This window comes from Gopherus evgoodei, chromosome 1 (genome assembly GCF_007399415.2).
Source record: "Gopherus evgoodei ecotype Sinaloan lineage chromosome 1, rGopEvg1_v1.p, whole genome shotgun sequence".
Lineage (NCBI taxonomy): Eukaryota > Metazoa > Chordata > Testudines > Testudinidae > Gopherus > Gopherus evgoodei.
The window spans coordinates 194,629,856-194,650,298 of NC_044322.1; the positions used below are offsets into that span (position 1 = coordinate 194,629,856).

Consider the following 20,443-nt stretch of genomic DNA (forward strand, 5'->3'; position numbering starts at 1 on the left):
CACAAGCTCCATATTGGAACTTTTTCAGAGATGAGCAGAGTTCAGACCCACGCTGTTGTTTGGCACACTGAAGAGATCAATGTCAGCCATAAAGTTCAAATCCTGGGCATAGCTTCCCAAAGGTTTGTGGGGGCTGGAATCAAAGGCTTGGAGGGGGATCATCTCTATCCAATAACAGTGGGAGCATGGAGGATGCTCCAACACTTCCCTTTTTGCATTGCTACAGGATGCGTGTTTGAGTTAAAATGATCCTTCAGCAGCCCCGGGGCTGAACTGTAAAACACATTTGAAAAGCGTAAAATCCTTATTTATGCTAGGAATGTTTGAAACTCAAAAGATAAATGTCATTCAAAAAACAGGCATGTGCTAGGTATCCAATATGTAATGTGGCACAGCTGTAATAACAGTCACTGAACCACAGGCTCCCTACATCATGTCATTAGTTGACTTTTAATAAGTCTATCTTCTGGTCCTTTTTATAAGGGCCATTGGGAAAGAAAGAAATATATCATGCACCAAACATCTGTGGCTTTGTCATATTGTCTCTCTTAAAAGATATATCTACTTAAGGGACCTGTCTTAGGATACAGATTGTAAAATGCATACAACCATTGCTAAAAATGGATTGTATTTAAACAGAGAACATCATACGTTGTATGCGAGTCGCTAAAGACTGCATTTTAGTGTAATACAAAAAAGCACATTTTCGCATCAGGTTTTAATAGTTCCTAAAAATAATCTAAGGTACACTTCTGACATTTCTAATAGAGCTAAAGGCCTCACTCACTGCAATGTATCTTATACAAAGCCATCTATTCCCTCAAGCCACCAGACACAAGGAAGGCAAAATCCTAAGTCTGAGGTGATTTGGGGAGTTTGCTCCAGATGCCCACTGGATTTCTGCATTGTAATAGGGTTGTAAAACAATTCTTTCATTTTAAATGGTTGTTTCCAAGGTGAAATCAGATCTGGGATAGTAGTTTGATGATCCGCACTTCAGAAAAGTAGACCAAGGTGTAAGCCACCCACTCGGTCTCTATCTGGAGCCATTTATCCCCTCTGCTCTGCCAGCGATGCCAGCCTGGATATATCCATCAGTTTCGCCTTCAAGCATCTCTGCACATTTTTTCATACCAACCCTTTTGCTTGGATACTGTAGTTCACCACGCCACCAGCTCTCATCTTCCAAATCCTTCCTGAAAACCCATTTATTTCATGTTCCAAACTTCAAAAAGCTGATAATTCAAAAAATGTTATGAGACACACAAACAGGTTGAATATCATGTAATCTGTGTGTTGGACTCAATATTGAGTTGCATTTACTGTCACTGCATGATTTGGCTCCAAAAGATGAGATAGACAGCATAGAATTCTGAGGAAAAAAATGCCATGTCAGTGATGTGCTCTAAGCAAGCAAGCAACATACAACAGTTATTTATGTTATTGCTAGCTTAAGGCACATCATTGCCATTTCCCCTTCACATTTTGCACAAACAATTTCTATCCTGTTTAATTTTCATACGCATTACATATGGGCAACATTCTGCTCTCTGGTGCACACTGTATGGCCCTCAATTCAAAAACACTATTTTCCCTTTGTGTCTTGAACTCATATTGACTTTCTCTGACAGGATGAGCATAAACCGCAGATTCAGCTTTGTGGCCCATAAATATTTGGGCATGCAAGCTTAAAGTCAGATTTTTTTTAAAGCTTTAATCCCAGTAAAGTAGGATCCATGTGATTCTGCTCACAGCAAGCAAACATGAAAGCGTGAACACAGGCAAAGCTCAGTTGTTTAAAACATTCACATGACTCTTTAGTGGAGAACTGTTACACTCGTTCTATGCATGTAAGGAGAGAGGAATGTCCGAATCATGCTGTTCTACAGGTTGAATAGTATTTACCCACAGTGCTGTTGGAAGGAAATTGAGCCCACTCTGCTTATCCCAAAAGTCGGACTCTTCAAAAGAGGATGCCAAATTAGTTCTCATTATAAGTTTTAAAATTTATTCAGTTGGATGTTATTTATTTGTATTTTCATAGTGCCTACGGGCCCCAATTATAGACCAAGACCCTATTTTGCTAGGTGCTATACAAATAGAACAAAAAAGACAGTCCCTGCCCCAAAGAACTTACATTTACAATGCTGGACTGAGTCAAATAGAAAACACTTTGCTCTTGTTTCCTTCCACTCCATGCTCCTTATTAGTATCTTTTCCCCTGTGCCATGGCTATGTCTGGAATTCCTCCTACTCTCCTTGTGAGCTAAACTACATCCCTCTCATTTCTTCAAATCCCTCTTCTAACCACATTTCTTCCATGAGGCCTTTCAACACTGAATTACCACATAAAACACATATTTACATACACACACAACCCATCTCCCTGTCTAGAAGGTGTCTATCTCTCTGATTTAGATTGCCTGCATCTGATATGGATTCTAAGCTCCCAAAGGCACAGGCCATGTCTTCCTTTATGTCTGTACATAAGAATGGCCATACTGGGTCAGACTAATGGTCCATCTAGCCCAGTATCCTGTCTACCGACAGTGGCCAATACCAGGTGCACCAGAGGGAGTGAACCTAACAGGTAATGATCAAGTGATCTCTCTCTTGTCTAGTACTCAACATTTTGTCAGTGCTCAGTACATAAAGCATACCATATAGCTTATTTTCCCCCAATAGCATGAAGCGTGAGAGTAGGATTATGTGCATCACAGGACTAGAATGTATTTAATGTTATGGAATCAACATTGACAATAGGTTCTGAAAAGTCAACATTTGCACTGTCCTCTTTACACTTGCAGACACATTTGCGCGAGAACACATTGCCAGTCAGCTGCCTATTAATTCTAAATGAGAAACTGCTTCAGGTATTCTGTCTGAACTGTAAAATATTTTGTGCAACAGACATCAGTTGAGGGATTTCAGAAAGCAGAACATAAATGAGTGGCACATTGGGCTAATCACACCTCAGAGATCCAAGTCATGCCTCATCTTGGAGTTTTACCCTCTGAAACCTGCAACACACATGGGTCTGGAATTAAGTGTATTTGGCAGCATGGAAAAATCTCAAGGCACATCAGCTGAAGTGTGTGAACCACAACAGTTAATCACTTCTCAGAGACAAACAGTTGTGGAACTGCCAACAGGTTTTTTTTGTCCTGAATACACTGTTAAGTAGCAAATACTTTACATATTTTGAGAATGATTCAAAGCAAAATCTTATTGCAACACTTACCTGTGCAGTGGATGTTAATGGGATTAAAGATCAGCATACAGGCGAATGCAGAGAAAAGTATAGAGAATTCTTATGTGCATACAAGTCAGACCACATGGTCTTAGCTGAAATGAGCACTTTGATTCCACACAATCCAGATATAAGCAAGAAGAGATGATCTTATAGAGTAATTTTAAGTTCAGTGAATCTGAATACCCAAGAATTATACTACCATGCTTAGGGATCTATGCAAAGCTCTTTGGTTTGCAGATATCTATTTTCCTGTCTTCTTTGGTGGATCTTTTATAAGGCTCATCAGACACAGGATAACTAAATTCTTCTTCTTCATGAGTTTCAGAAATGCAGAGGGTGTAGGAGAAAAGAAAGAGAAATATAGAAGAGGAGAGACCTGATTATCAGCCATATCCTCTCACAGGGACCCCTGAAATGAGTGAAAATATGCAATGCATCTTATTATTAATAATTATATTATAGTTGTGCTGAGAGATTCCAATTAGCAGCCAGGCCTCATGTACTCGACACTGTACAAACTTATAGTAAGAGGAGTGCCCCAAAGAGCTTACAGTCTAAATAGATAAAATATGGGTGAAGGGAATCACCATTTGTCATAAACAGATAGCTAAGGGTTAATGTCTCTTACACCTGGAAAGAAGTAACCTGAAACACCTGACCAGAGGACCAATCAGGAAAAAAGACTTTTTCAAATCTAGGTGGAGGGAAGTTTGTGTGTGGGTCCTTTGTTCTTGATCTTGGGTCCGTCCCTCTCTCGGCTATGAGAAGATTTCTGTTTTCTGCCTTTCTAATCTCCTGTTTCCCAGTTGTAAGTACCAAAAAGATAGGTTTGTTTTTTTTGTATTTACCTGTGTGTAGTTGCTGGAGTGCTTTGAATTGTATTATTTTTGAATAAGGCTGTTTATTCATATTTCTTTTAAGCAATTGACCCTGTATTTGTCACCTTAATACAGAGAGACCATTTTTATGTATTTTTCTTTCTTTTTATATAAAGCTTTCTTTTTAAGACCTGTTGGAGTTTTTCTTTAGTGGGGAACTCCAGGGAATTGAGTCTGTGCTCACCAGGGAATTGGTGGGAGGAAGAAGTCAGGGGGAAATCTGTGTGTGTTAGATTTACTAGCCTGACTTTGCATACCCTCTGGGTGAAGAGGGAAGTACTTCTGTTTTCCAGGACTGGGAACGGGGAGGGTGGAGTCCCTCTGTTTAGATTCACGGAGCTTGCTTCTGTGTCTCTCTCCAGGAACACCTGGAGGGGGGAAGGGAAAAGGTTTATTTCCCTTTGTTGTGAGACTCAAGGGATTTGGGTCTTGGGGTCCCTAGGGAAGGTTTTTGGGGGGACCAGAGTGCCCCAAAACACTCTAATTTTTTGGGTGGTGGCAGCTTTACCAGGTCCAAGCTGGTAACTAAGCTTGGAGGTTTTCATGCTAACCCCCATATTTTGGACGCTAAGGTCCAAATCTGGGACTAGGTTATGACACCATTTTACAGTTGAGAAATGGAGATAGGAGAGATTGTGACTTCCCCCAGGTCACACAGGAAGTCTGTGGCAGATCTAAGTATTGAACCCAGATCTACTGAGTCCCAGTCCAGTGCATTAATCAGGACACATAAACAGCAAAGGCCATATCTTTAGTTTTACACACACACACACACACATGCTCTCTCTCTCTTTTTTTAAACAAACTGACTCTTAGACCTCACCCCTCCCATTGTCCAGGAGTCCCCACTCCACCTCCATCCGGACTGTCCACTCCAGAGACACCGACACAATGCTCAGCAAAACAAAAAAAAAAGAGGTGAATTATCATAATAAACAAATGCTGCACATTAGCAGAAGACAAAGTGTCTGTTAGTCATAATTGTATCATGGAGTCAGAATAATGTGCTCATTAAGGGGAATGGCATTTGGATGGGTAACTTATAATGCTGTGCATTTATGGGCCCCATCCACTTTAGGGAAATGACTACGTTCTGAAGTCATTTTCAGTGACTGATCTCAAAAGTGTTTTTCACTCAAACAACTAGATCAGCTGGATGGATGGGGCATAACTCCACCCAAAAAGGTCTTGAAAATTCTGGTTTTCCAAGTTCATTTAAAAGAAGCTCTTCTCCCATCCTCCCCCCAGGGGGCTCAGGTGAGCAAGTGGAAAGCCAGACAGGCTGCTAAAACTGCAAACTTGTTTCCAAACCTGCTGAGTTTCCCAGTGTAGCTGAACCCTGAGCTCTCTTTTCATATAGGGATTGCAAAGCAATCCACACACAGCTCAGTAGTTCAGCCTCATGCCCTCTCTTTATGAAGAATGGGATATACAGGGATCACTTCTCCCACCCCTGGCCTGGGACCCAGCAGCTGTTTGACAGCATAGGGAAAAATGAAGGATCTTGTATCCAGCAAAGAATGCAGAGGGTGTGGAATGCAATTCCCAGAGCTGGACTCCAGCATGGATGCCCCGACCCTTGCAGGAACTGTGACAGAATATTTATTAACCACAAGTGGCTAGAATTTTGTGTCAGCAGAAAATTGTAAAGACTTGAAATCTGGGGTTTGGAATGGAGATGTGGTTACCAAAACACTCTCATAACATACAGGGGCTTGAGGACATGTTTCATGGAGCCACTAGAGCAGTGCCAGCTACTAACATTCTGATGTGTTCCAGCACCATGTGCCATCACAAGAGCTCCACGTGGTCACCGAGAGACCCGCTGCCGAAGAGCTCAACGTGCCCCCTCTTCCCCTTGGCTGTCCTAAGCACCTGCTTGCTGAGCCGGCCCTGGTGGTCAGTATCACTAGCCCAATTTTGCAGATGGGAAAAAAAATAAAGAAACAAAGAGAAGTGACCCACTCAAAGCCACGGACAATCAGACTCCCAGGCTCCTGTTCTAACCGCTATACCAATTCAGCTTCTCCTGATTCTTGTTCTGAAATCAGTAATCTGTGAAGTGACATGGGAAACAGACAAGCTTGCTCGGAAAGACTGGAGAAAACTGTAGCCTTAAATCCCTATCACAGCCCATTGTAGGTGCCTGGCACAAAATTCTGTGATGTCAGCAGCTCACTCTGACACACCTCATCACATGAGATGATGCAACATACCTAGCTGCTGCCAAGTAATAATCCAGAACCATCTGGCATGACAGGACAGCAAAGCCCCAGGAGGGAGAGGAAGCAGTGTCCGTTCATTCAAGAGATGGCCTGGCATCTACACAAAAGGGAATAGGGATGCTGAAGGAATACCACACCAGTCAAGGGAGTGCCACACAAGAGCTGGAACAAAGTGGACTCCAAGGAAGTGCTGCACCAGACACGATGAACAGGATACCAATGGAGTACCATGCTGTGCCAAAGGAGACACAGAGGGAGTGCCGTGCAGAAGGCGATAGAAAGCTACTGCTGTGCCAAAAGGGACACCAAGGGAGCGCTGGGCTTGCTGCACCCAAGGCGATACCAAGCTACTGCTGTGCCAAAATGGACACAGAGGGAGTGCCGTGCTGAAGATGATACCAAGCTACTGCTGTGCCAAAGGGGACATCAAGGGAGCGCTGGGCCTGCTGCACCCAAGAGGATGCCAACGGGGATGCTGAGGGAGGGTTGGGCTGACTGGGCCACGGAAGGGGGTGTCAAGGAAGCAGTGCACTAGCCAGGCTGAAAGGGATGCTGAAGGAGCAGTGCACCAACACTGATACCTAAGGGGCCAAGGAAGCCCAGTGCCAGCTGGCACTGAAGGAGACACCCAAGGAATACCATGCCAGCCGAGGGAGTGCCAGGCCTTCCAGGCCCAAGGGGGCACCAAAGGGGATGCTGACGAAGCACTGCACCAGCCAGGCTCAAGGGGTTGCCAAGGGAGCACCAAGATGAAGACTCTGCTGAAGGAGCAGCGCACTTGCCAGGTCCAAGGGCATATCGAGGGGGTGCTGTGTTGTCTGGGCTGAGGGAGAGCAAATGAAGGAAGGTTCCATGACAGAAGAATGATGACACCTGAGGGATGAGAGAGGAGTGACAAAGGAAGAGAAAGGTGCTCTCACGTCCTATTGGGTCCAAGGCAGGGCTTTGTTATTAATCTCTGCCATGGTTTTCTCCATGAATGAGGGGAGAATAAAGTAACTTTGTGTTTGCACAACGGTCATCTCCTGTGGTTTGTTTCCCAACCCTGGCAGTTACCTTGGCATGAACAGGCCTCTCTGCTGCTCCATTTCTAAACTAGGGCGTGCTGAAGACTCCCAATTCTATTGTGTCTCTGTATGTGCAACAATCTGTATCTTAAACAGGTAGGGGTGTGTGTGTGTGTGTAAAAGGATGACTGGAACAGACCCTCACATCTTCAAATGGTGAGGTTCAAATCAGGACACATATCCCCTGTGACTCTTCCTGCTTCTGCGGACACCCTGGACACATATAAGCACAATATACCAGCCAATCTTCCAGAGATGCACGCGATACTGACAATCATTTATTGCAGGTGGCTGACTTGATCTGCTCTCCTCATTCCATGATGCAGTACTCAGACCATCATCTCAGGTTTCCTAAACATTTATTGACCAGACAGGTAAATATTCAAACTACAGTATGTGTTGCAATTATATAAGTAACCTAAGCTGAAATATACCTTTGATGAAGTAAGGAGAAACTTGCAAGTGCTGGCACGACTTCCTTACCCCCGCCCAAAGTTGTACTGATTCATGAGTAAAATTTCTTCCCAGTCTTTTTTGTTCATTAGCTTGCAGTGAAGAGTCCCTGGTGAATAAGATCTCTGCTCATCAATCTGATTGACAGGACCTTCCCCTAACAACCAAGCACACACACCCACACACACGCACATACCCACAGATGATTAAAACCCTGATAATATGTTTTTTTAATGATTAAGAAAACAGCTATTTGGTTGCTAAACTACAATACAGTAAAGATACAGGAAGCCTGCTCTTTAGGCAACTGCTTTCATGTTTATTTGATCCATTTAAAATGAACTTCGAACAATGTGGTCCTTGCTGTGGACTTTGGTAGTTGATAATTATACTACCAGTACTTTGGACTCACTGATTCATGTTGCCCAGATGGGAGAAGCAGCAAACAGTATAAGTGCTCAGGAAAATACATGCGGACGATGTGAAGCTCAAAGATGGAATAATTTGTCAGCCTAGTACTAAGGAGCTAGCAGAGAATCAGGCTGTTGCTGTCATTGCAGGTTATGGGATGAGGCAGTGGACTTAGCTCACTGCTGTCTCCAACCTTGTGAAGGGTTTTGATTGGCCATATCCATGAGCTCTGGCAATGCTCCCAGTTAAGCCCATTCCCTGCTCCAATTTGTGTTCAAGTACAAACAACTGTGTTTGGTGCTTGAAGTGGCTACACAGAGCCATTTATGTTATGACCAATAGAAATTAAAGATAGACTGGTTCATCACATCCGCTTCTCTTAATAAGGCAAAATTGTTCTTCACAAACCGCTTCCCCAGAGCGTACATAGGTCCTTATAGCTAAGAAGCCCCAAGAGCACTTCAAACATAAGTTAACTGTCTACAAGGCAACACAGTACTGGTTTAATGTTAAATTGTTTTTAAACTGATTAAGTTACATTTGGTGCAAACCTCCATGTGGGCACTTTTAGTTTAAACCTGTTCCCAATCAATTTAAGCTATCCCAAGTAAAGTCACTCTTAAACTGGAATAAGAATTCCCAAACACAGGAGTTGTGGGGGTTTATTGTCAGATTAAATTCACAAAGGAGCTTATTCATGGGGCTAATCGTTCTTGGATGTGTGCGGTTGGGGATGACTCCCTCAAGCTACAGTCTGCTGTTTCTCAGTGTTAAAGTTCCACAACAGTTTAACTGTGGGCTGAGAGAGGACTAGGCAAGACTATCCAAAGGATTCCCTCTTCCTCATACCCTCCCAACTGCTGCTTTTCTCCTATACAGTCAGCCCTAGGCATAACGAAGACCAAGAGTGAAGACAATGTGACAGAAATCCAATCGGGAAGCTCACCACAGACTAGGGTGACCAGACAGCAAATGTGAAAAATCAGGACGGGGTAGGGGGTAATAGGAGCCTATATAAGAAAAAGACCCCAAAATTGGGACTGTTCCTATAAAATTGGGACATCAGGTCACCCTACCACAGACACACTTTGGATTGTGAGGATTATACCCAGAGACTTTCAGCTTCATCACAAGGCCAAAAATATAACAGAACAGACAACGTGTGGCATCTCTTCTGTGCAGCTTATTATTCAGCTTCTGGATATTCTATATCAATCCCGAGCAGAGGGCTTCCAGAAGGCTGAACGGTATCACTGATATGTTAAAAACTATGGTCTGTCACTGCCATGCTTGTAATATTTGTTCCCAGAGAAACTGCAATCTGCCTGCATTTCATAACAAATTGAAAGTAAACAATACAATGAGGCAAATAGATGTCTAAGGTCTCAAATCAGCAGTCCATCCCTGTTCAGCAAAGCACTTTAAGTACATGCTTAACTTCAGGCACATGCTTAAGTTCCATTGAATTTGCTGAACAGGGATGTATTTAAGCATGTGTTTAATTTCTTTGCTAAACTGGAGTTCAAGTCCTGTGTTATGACCTACTCCAACTATGTCTCAGTTTTGCCATGCTGTGTTATTGCCCACTTAAGGAGTCTAAATTGAAATAAATTAAGGAGATTTTCATTATTTATTTTGTTTTACATGATAAACACCATCAGCACTTGGAATTAAGGCATGATACTGGCATGTAGTTTGAAAATATTTATGTTCGCTAAAACTAACAAATGCAAAAAAAATGGGGGGGTGTGGAGGGACAGCTCAGTGAACATTGGTCTGTTAAACCCAAGGTTGTGAGTTCAATCCTTGAAGGGGCCATTTAGGAATCTGGAGCAAAAATCTGTCTGGGGATTGGTCCTGCTTTGAGCAGGGGGTTGGACTAGCTGCCTCCTGAGGTCCCTTCCAACCCTGATATTCTACAAAAATAAGCAAACATTTAAATTAAGTAAATGAAAGCTATCCCCAAACACTGAGGATTCTCCTTCATCACTGCAGTGGTCATTCAGATTGGTCAAGGTTCTTTGCATCTTCTCTGAAATTGCAAGCACAAATATTCTGCCCATTTCTATTTAAAGTGTAGTTATGTCAATAAAAGCAATTACAGGGCAATATAACTTTTTGTTCAACACCTAGGTGCAATCAAGTTTTCCTAGTGTTTGCACTACAGAGACAGTAATTTTACAGAAAACAGGATATTCTGCACCATCAGCAAAGATGTCAGCTCAGTTCTCACTGAAATCTTCATTACTAGGTGTAAAGAGCAGAAAGACCATGGATTAATGTTTAGATCTTAGCATGAGCTTTCAGTGATGCTAGATAGAAAATCATCTTTTGACTTGTAAAATGAGCATATTTGACACAAATGCCATCAAGAAAAGATAAACAAGCACACAACTAAATTCCACAATACCATACTTAGAGTCAATTTTCAGATGAACCACTTGTTCGATTTGCATCTTTCAAACTTTAACCTTCAAGTCAGATATGGATTGAAGTCTCCCTGTCCCTGCTCCCTCTGAACTCCTGAATCAGTCTGAAAGAAAGCAAAACCTGAGTGGTATGAAAACCAATCTTTTGCCTTTTGAGCCTGGAGGCTAAAGGAGAGGTATTGCTGTTTTCTTTTCTTTTGGGTTTTTAAGGCAGGGAGAAGGGAAGGGAGAGGTGAGCTTATCAGAAGCTATTCATGCACAACTGTGTTAGTCTATCACTTGGGGCTGAAGAAAAAGCTATATTTTCTAACAAATCTTTGGTCACTAGATTAGGACAGGCCTGACAGTGGGGAGGTTTGCAAGTGCCAAACTGTGATTATAACTAGGGCACAAGGATATGTACCCCGGCTAGAACATTTGAGTCATCTGATCCGCAGGTAGTGTACCTAAAGGTTCTGAGAAGAACATGCACAAACCAAATATGAATAAAATCACAGGAGTTGCTCGTATGCTCTGCCCAATTTATAAAACCTTTAACCCAGTGGTTCTCAACTACACGTACCCTCGGGGATATATAGGGGTCTTCCAGGGGGTACATCAACTCATCTAGATATTTGTTTAGTTTTACAACAGAATACATAAAAAGCACTAGCAAAGTCAGTACAACTAAAGTTTCATACAAACTGAGAAAGTAAGCAATTTCTCACTAGTGTGCTGTGACACTTTTATATTTTTAAGTCTGATTTTTTAAGCAAGTAGTTTTTAGCTGAGGTGAATCTTGGGGTATGCACCACAAATCAGACTCCTGAAAGGGGTACAGTAGTCTGGAAAGGTTGAGAACCATTGCTTTAACGAATGAAAGGAGTCAGAATAAGCAAGCATTGACCCCCAACGCTGGAGCACTAAACAAATCCATTAGAGCTACTATGTTGTCCCCAGTTCCTCTCTCTGGAGTGGATTCCACAATGTACAACTCCTGTTGACTTCAATAAGAGCTCTGCATGTGGCAACAAGTGCCAAAACCCTTCAACTTGAGAACAATCCTGAATAGGATAGCATCTTATCTTCATTTAGGATGCTGAAGTGACCGCTCAAAAAGTGGCAAGTGGTTGTGAGAACCAGCCAAATAAGTATAATCTAGGGAGTTTAGAAAAGAAAAACAAAAAACAAACAACCAAACAAAAACACACACACACAAAAGACCAAACTACAACCAGGAAACCTACAAAACAAGTAAATCTGCATATAGGCCGAAAAGACCTGAGAATTCTGCACACAGACTAGTCAGTGTGGCACAGCTGTCAGTATCTCTGCATGACATTCATAATTAACACCCCACCTCCAGGGATTCTGACTTCCATATAATCTCCTGTAGCAGTCAGTGACCCTTCCTAAGCATGGTTGATTGGTGTTATTAGGAGATAACATCTCTGTGAAAACATATTGATTTGAGACCGGAGGAATGGTTCTTCCCTTCAGCATGTGTGATAGGCAGAGGTGTGCTGCTCCAATTTAAAATATCATAAAGCATAACTGAGCGGGTGCCACAACATGTGGGCATCTCAAGGTACGCTACAATGCAATTAAGAGGAAAAGCAACAAATTTCGCCTTAAAAAGTAGATTAAAATGGAAATCTGTGTCTTTCCTCTATTATTTTCACGTCAAAGACAGAAAGGTTTAGAGGAATTAGAAATACTGCAGTGTCGTATCAGTGAGAGCCACATCTTGCCCGAGGGCTCATTTTTCAAGGCTGCCAGTTCATCAACTTCACTGGAACAGAAGGAAACAAAAAACAAAACCCAACAAAGCAAACTACCACCAGGAATGGCATTGTCCCCAGTCTTCCTTTTCACACAGGGGAGTTAAAGGAAAAAGCAGTCGCTCAAATCCCAAAACAGACACTAAATTAATGGGCCTGATTCGCCATTCTCCTGGAGTTTTCAGCAGGGGCATTCCACTGAGCTCAGCAGTGTCAGTCCTGATTTACACCAGTGAGAGAGGAGAATCAGACCCAAATCTCTTACATGCATAAAGCAACTTTCATCACAAATTTTTCCCTACTTAAAGGACTTTAGAAACTGCATGAAGCCCTAGTGAAATGCAGCCCCATCTGGGCTGGCTATCAGCTGGCAGCATAACTACTAGCAGGGATATTTTAAGAAGACTACATTTGAAAGACCCATACACAATACATGCTATGGTACTTAGTTAATCTGTCTTGGAAGGGCTACAGGCTGAGTCACCCCTTGCTGGGGGTTAAAAGCTGATATGTCAGGAGGCTGAAGGGCTGGATCCTGGTCTCACACCATCGTAACTCCTCTGATTTCCCTGAAGTTACTCCTGGATTTACACCAGAGTGAGACCCTCCATCAAGAACGAAGAAGATCTACTGAAGTTTCATTGTGCTTTATATTTATATGGTACTGTACATTTCACAAGTGCTAAGACCTAGAACTTTGTAGTCATTTTACAAACATCAGCTGATTTCTCAGCAGCACTTAAGATGGTTCTCTGTGGTTTATTTATATATATGTATGAAAAAAGATGCATTGTTCCTTATAACTGACTGACTTGCCAAAGCATCACCTCCATTTATTTTTTTAAACAGCTTAGCAGAGCTCTCAGATGCCACATTACCAAAAATAAGCACTGTTTTTGTTCTGAACTGTTAGGTTGCTGATGGATCCATAAGCAGAAATGCCCAGTGAGAAATGTGGAGAGAAATATTTGCTCACTTTTTAGGGGCTTTTGGACCTCAGAGATACAGCAATTATAATGCAAACTGATGTTTCTCTTGAAATTTTCCAACTGGCTGAACTACCATAAAAATCATATTTTCACCAGTGAGGAAAGTAAAACATTTTGCCTCAATGTCTTCATAAATTTCCCCCAGGAGCAACAAAAGGCAGTTTTGTATAGGTGAAAATCCTCAATCCTCACTTGGAACAAAGATGTACAAAGTAATCACTTTGTACTAGACTAGAATTTTTACATTTTTCACTATAGAAAAAAACTGCCCATCAGTGCGAAAGAACAAAATTTCATGACTGACAATATTTATGAATTAACATGAAAAACCATGGGGGGAAATCTCATGTGATTGTCTGATGAAGCAAAACTGGATGGTTTTGCTCAGCTCTTTTCTGAAATCTTTGAGTATAAAAACCAAGTAAAAATCTTAACACAAGCTTCCACAGTGAAAACACTGTAAGCCCGTAAAGCCACTTATGTAACCATTCCACAGGCCAGGCGTCCATGCTGATGACAGGTTCTGCTCGATAACAGGCAAGGTCAGAGCAGAACAATGCATGTTCATTTTCATCATCTGAGTCAGATGCCACCAAAAGAAGGCTGATTTTCTATTTTGGTCATTCAGGTTGTGTAGTTTCTGCATCAGAGTGTTGCTCTTTTAATACTTTTGAAAGTATGCTCCACACCTTATCCCTCTCAGATTTTTGAAGGTACCTCAGATTCTTAAACCTTAGTTTACCAAGTGCTATAGCTATCTTTAGAAATCTCACTTTGGTACCTTCTTTGCGTTTTGTCAAATCTGCAGCAAAAGTGTTCTTAAAACGATCAACATGTGCTGAGTCATCATCCAAGACAACTATAACATGAAATATATGGCAGAATGCAGGTAAAATAGTCAGATTCATACAATTCTCCCCCAAGGAGTTCTGTCATAAATTTAATTAATGCATTAATTTTTTAACGAGCGTTATCAGCATGGAAGCATGTTCTCTGGAATAGTGGCAGAAGCATAAAGGGGCATATGAATGTTTAGCATATCTGGCACATAAATGCCAGCTACAAAAGAGCCATGCAAATGCCTGTTGTCACTTTCAGGTGACGTAAATAAGAAGCTGGCAGGGTTATCTCCTGTAAATGTGAACAAACTTGTCTGTCTTAGCGAATGGTTAAACAAGAAGTAGGACTGAGTGGACTTGTAGGCTCTAAAGTTTTGTACTATTTTGTTTTTGAGTGCAGTTATGTAACAAAAAAGTCTACACTTGTAAGTTGCATTTTCATAATAAAGAAATTGTGCTACAGTACTTGCTTGAGATGAACTGAAAAATACTATTCTTTTATCATTTTTACAGTGCAATTATGTGTAATAAAAATAATAATATAAAGTGAGTAGTGTACACTTTGTGTTCTGTGTTGTAACTGAAATCAGTATATTTGAAAATGTAGAAAAACATCCAAAAATAGTTGATAAATTTCAATTGGTATTCTATTGTTTAACGGTGTGATTAAAACCGTGATTAATTGCAATTATTTTTTTAATCGTGATTAATTTTTTTGAGTTAACTGTGATTAATCAACAGCTCTGATTTTTATTAATCTTAGTAAAGTAAGGAGACTAAAAATAAGTGAAATGAAAATGTAGTTACTTAATTATTAGTGCTTTTTAAAGCCATATTCTAGGGATAGTGCCTAGCTATTTGTGAAGCTGGTAAAATATATGGTATACCCAAATTTGAGAGTAATCTTGAAGTCAGACCTATCTCCTTTATATTAAGGGCCATATTTTGGCACTGACTGCATGGCCATGCAGGGGAGTAATGGGTCTAAGGCAACCCCATGTGCCTCTGTTCAGGCCATACATACTGTGAATAGAAGCACAGAAAAAATGTAGCCTTTGAAGTGCCCTTAAATTCTCCCTGCACAGTGGCTATGAATGGGTGGGGAAAGAGCAGAGCAAAGGCACCGGTTAGCAGAACTGCTGGTGCTCGGGAGGTATGTATGCTATGCTGGGCATAGACATAGCACAGTGTTCTTCTCCATTGCAGCAAGGTAGAAGCCAGAAGGCAGTCTGTGACTCTCAGAGGCACAACCAGCCTTCTGGTCTGGCTCCATGGACAGCAGAAAAATTTTCTGCCCCTTGCTCATGGAAAGCCACAAATTAATACTTAGTTATTAGATAAGCCATTCATTTTGTTGTCCTTGGGCTCCTGCAGACTTGCTTTTACCTGACTGCTCACGTGTGATTTTTCCTCTCATTTTTGTGTTGCTTAAACGAAAACAACTTTGGTTTCCTAACCAAAGGAAACTGCAGTTACGCAAAGTATCATAACTCACTGTCATTTTTGGTATTTGGTCAGGAAGGGAAGGCTACAGAAATCTTGCTCTCATAACTGCAATTCTTGCTAGAAGAAAGATGATTTAGATATCTATTTAAGGCCCACACAGTCCCATTCATTTTAGTGCAAATTCTTGTGTATTAAGGCACTCCACATGAATGCAGGATGGTAGAATTGATATAGTGGTAATTTATGGCACTTACGTACCAGTCAGAGAAACTCTGGGTTATTCCCCAAAATGAACAAATTGCTTAAGAAACTTCACAACATATTGCATTACACAAAACAAACCACTGCTGCCACATGTTGGAAATCACATCTGACAAAATACAGGCAAAAGCAACCAAACACATCATGCCATAAAGGCTGCTAACTTTGGGCCTTGGTGGACTACCAAAGGAAAAAAGTTCCAAAAGCTGGAGTCCTCTATTGAGAAAACCCTTTCACTGGTCCTGGAGAGTTCATTCCCAGGTGCTGTGAGCAAGAACATCCTCCAGATGATTTTTAACTAGTGCTGTGGAGCATAGGATGAAAGAGAAGAATCTCCAATACACAACAAATACAACAACAAAACAACGGAAAAAAAGGGGCTCTCCCTGAATATGGGCATGAAAGACCTCACCAAATGATTGGACTTCTTATATATACATACAGATATCAATAATATACAGGGATGTCATAATAAACATTCTGTGGAAGGGATATTAAATCCTGTGTCTCAGAGCTTTAGCCAATCTGTAACCATTAAAGATCAGGATGAGACAGCTAACATGGGTGTGGGAGGCAGAATACCCCATATTTGCCTATTGCAGGGTTCTTACATCTACCTCTGAAACACTTTGTACCGGCCACTGGAAGACAGAGGATACAGGATCTCATTCTTATCCAGTATGATAATTCTCATGGTGCTATGTCCACCACCAAAACCCAACTGTGTTTCCTAGCAGTCAGTAGATACCTTTTATTCTGAAAAAGTGTTTTAGATGTTGTAACCACATATCCAGGATCACCTTAACGCAGAGGTGAAAGTAAGCCGGTATGGATTACTGGTAAAAAAAGGTTGAGTAGTGTACCGGAAAATAAGTGGAGCATTCAGTACTAGCTTACTTTCACCTCTTTTGGCTGCATAACAAAAAGTTCAAACTCAAAGCTAATAAAAGCTTGGAAAGGGAAAACTTATTGTCACATTTGTTTGTTGTTATGATAGATCTGAACTTGGAAATGGTTCCTGATTTTGATTGTATTTTTGGTGCATTATATTATTAAAGATAGCTTCATCCAGGGGCAGAAAAGAACTGCTCCAGCTTTGGTCACCGTCCCTCTCCCCCCACCCCCAAAATGGTGAGTGAAATTAACAAGGATGCCAGAAATAGCCCAGAATCCTGTGTTCAGACCCTGGAGTAAACAGCTAAGTTTAAACTGTTATTATGCAGGCAGCAGGCTACTCGGGGAGGTTTCTCACTCAGCCAGCCCCCCTGCTCCCTGCTACAAGCTAGAGGGTAGCCGCTGCAGCCCCTGCTGAGTGCGGGGGTCGGGGGAACACGGAACCTAGCCGCGTTGGGCAGCCTGGCTGGAGGAGGAGGAAGGAGGACAAGGAGAAAAATGTGACAGAGTTTTCAATTTTTCAGGCTTATTCCAGTAGTAAAGTTTTATTACAGACAGTACCGGTAGTAGTAATAGTAGCTTTATTTTCTATATCTAAGTCATGCAATGGGAGGGATCCATGAAGTATGTAGGAGAGTTGGGTTGCTTATGTTTGTACTGTATGGGTAAGAAATGTAACTTACTTCCACCCCTGGCCCCACCCCTTCCATCTCAGGCTCTGCCCCTTCCGGGGGGAAGGGCACAGAGTGGGACCCGTACCGGTAAGAGCTGCATTTTACTTTCACCCCTGCCTTAACATCATGTGCATTTGGGTTTCATTTTTGAGAAATAGGAAAAATGAAGGCTATTTTTGTAAGACAACATGGGAGATTGGAAGAGGGAGCAGACATTCCACAAATATATGTGCTTTCTGCCAGATACTTCCTCATAATAGAACTATAAAGAGCTAGGGGGAATCTAGTCTCCCCTTCATCAGCAAATATTACCCCAATCTTGGCACCACGAACAGAAGCTACACATGCCCAAGGAGAGACTAGCTCCCTTAGATCTGTCACATATATGAAATTTTGAAAAATGAGAAGCAAATGGTAGAAATGAGGGAAGCTTTGATCCTATAGCGTGACCTCTGCAGGCAGACTGCTGTGTTCATGCAGAACCTCAGTGATTGTAGCAGGGCTCCAAGGAAGCCCAGCAGTCCACCTGTGCACTAGCAAATACAGGATCAGGGCCTAATTAAGGATTCGTAACCACATCCCTGTAATGCTGGCAGTGGTCTGGACTTGAAAGAAAAATAAAATGCACTAAGGCAAAAAAAAGAATCTAATTTACAGTGTTTTAAATCTCTACAATTTAAAACTTAGATTTTTATGTGTCTAATATCAAAGAATTTTTCACTACTATTTAATCAGAATTGATCACTATGATTACTACAGTAATTTATGCTGGAGATTATTGAAAGTAGTATTTTATTTAAATCTGTTTTTATTAATAAAACAGATTCCAGCTATGGCGTCTTACTAGGGTGTCATTAGAGACTACTGATTAGAGGCTGGAAGTTAATCACAACAGTAATCCTGTGAGACCCTTTGACAGCTTCCATTTTCACTGGTGTAATCAGGAACAACTTCACTGAAGTTAACAGTTACATCAGTGTGTCAACATTCATAGCACATGTGAAATAGGAAAGGGTGATGGGACTACTCAGTTCTTGATATTTTAAATACTTGAGAGGGAAACCAATACAATCACACTCACCAGCCTGATTAGTTGTGATGCTGACTGCGGCAAATTGCCTTGAGAATGTACTCAAGTCGGACACTCCATTGACTGCATCAATCTCAAATGTGTAGTTGGTGTGTGCCAGGAGGTCTACTACGGTCACTGTGGCGTTGGTGAGTCCAATCTGGCGGGGTAAGAAGCGCACGTTGGTGCTACACGGTTCACACAACTTGATGTTCCCTCCGCATTTTTTGCAAATAATGTTGAAGGTGACATCTTTCCGGCCTCCTGCATCAAGGGGCCAGCTCCAGTCTAGGATAACCGATGTCTCATTGATATTAGAGATAACGTTTCTTGGTGCAGATGGAGGTCCTACAAAGGTAAACCAAAAGAGAGATTAATGGGATAGTTTATCTGGTGCTTTTCCACAAGAGCAACAGAACACACAAATATGGAACTAACTACAGTAAATAACAATATTGTCTTTATTCTTTGCCTCATGGTCCTCCTGAGATGTTCCACTGGATCAGGGATTGGCAATCTTTGGCATGTGGCCTGTCAGGGAAATCCACTGGCGGGCTGGGATGGTTTGTTTACCTGCAGCATCCACAGGTTTGGCCAATTGCAGCTCCCACTGGCCGCGGTTCGCCCCTCCAGGCCAATGGGGGCTGTGGGAAGCATTGCGGGCCAAAGGATGTGCTAGCCACCACTTCCCACAGCCCCCATCGGCTTGGAACGGCAAATCGTGGCCAGTGGGAGCTGTGATTGGCCGAACTTGTGGATGCTGCAGATAAACAAACCATCCCAGCCTGCCAGCGGATTTCCCTGATAGGCCAAAGGTTGCCGATCTCTGCACTGGATTACAGACACACACAATTGAGGATTGTTAACTATCTTCAAGACATGACTCAATTTGGAAGATGCATTTGCAGAAACATAGAAAACAATTTACTGCTAACTACAATACCCATGTGATACACTATTCTGAAAACACTGGTATTAGTTTTAAACATCACAGTCCCTTTTTCCTATTCAATCTGACAGATAACAGAAGAAAGGAATTGAAACCAGAGATATATAAATCCATTCCTATAAGTTCTGATAGCCTGCCGAATATAAAGCAGGACCTGAAACGAGAGAGATGAGGGGGTTTTGTTTAGAAATTGAATGTATTCTGTATTTGAGAAACAAGGTGCTGAGACAGATCTGGAGAAGAAAGTTTTGTACATAGGTAAATAACTTAAATGGGGCAAAGGACACAAGACAATCACAGCCCCAAGCCATCATGATACTACTCACTGGTGCAAGCCATGGATGGAGGGTCTCTTTCAGATCGAAAGTAATTCTTCTCACACCTGCAGTTCACAGAACCATCTTCATAGGCAGAGCTGTGAGGTGGGCATTTGGCACACTTCACATTACCAGCAAAGGCCTTGTAGAACCCAGGTTGGCACGCTGCAAAACAATGACATAATTTTAAATCTCATGGGTGCCTGGCTCATTGTAACATTCTGCCTTTATCATTATTTTGGCATCTGTTCACACATACATCATATTTTGTATGTGTTTATTATCTATTAAATATGTACTTTCTTACAATGACGGTGCTGATGGCAATAGCCCTTTTGCTACATAGGAGTTCTTAATGCAAAAACTTAGCTTTATCTCCCATTTTGTGCATCTCACATAACACAATACTCCACAATAGGAGGAAGCAGTTTCTACTTTTCATTATCACAGCTTTACTCCCCTCCCCACCTCCTCATCCTGGTTAATTTATAAAACTGGCTCTGTCATGCAAAGAGGCTAACCACCACTC

The 20,443-nt window shown here is 41.8% G+C and overlaps 1 protein-coding gene across 2 annotated transcripts in view; it reads right to left on the reverse strand.

Moving 5' to 3' along the window:
- The window catches only part of EPHA3 (EPH receptor A3), a 324,372-nt gene that overhangs the window by 83,477 nt on the left and 220,452 nt on the right, over positions 1 to 20,443 (reverse strand). For both annotated transcript variants that reach the window (XM_030581675.1, XM_030581667.1), the window contains exons 4-5: positions 19,924 to 20,079; positions 18,661 to 18,996 (exon numbers count right to left, since the gene is read on the reverse strand). In XM_030581675.1, the coding sequence (XP_030437535.1) occupies positions 18,661 to 18,996; positions 19,924 to 20,079 (492 nt within the window). The remainder of the gene's footprint in view (positions 1 to 18,660; positions 18,997 to 19,923; positions 20,080 to 20,443) is intronic.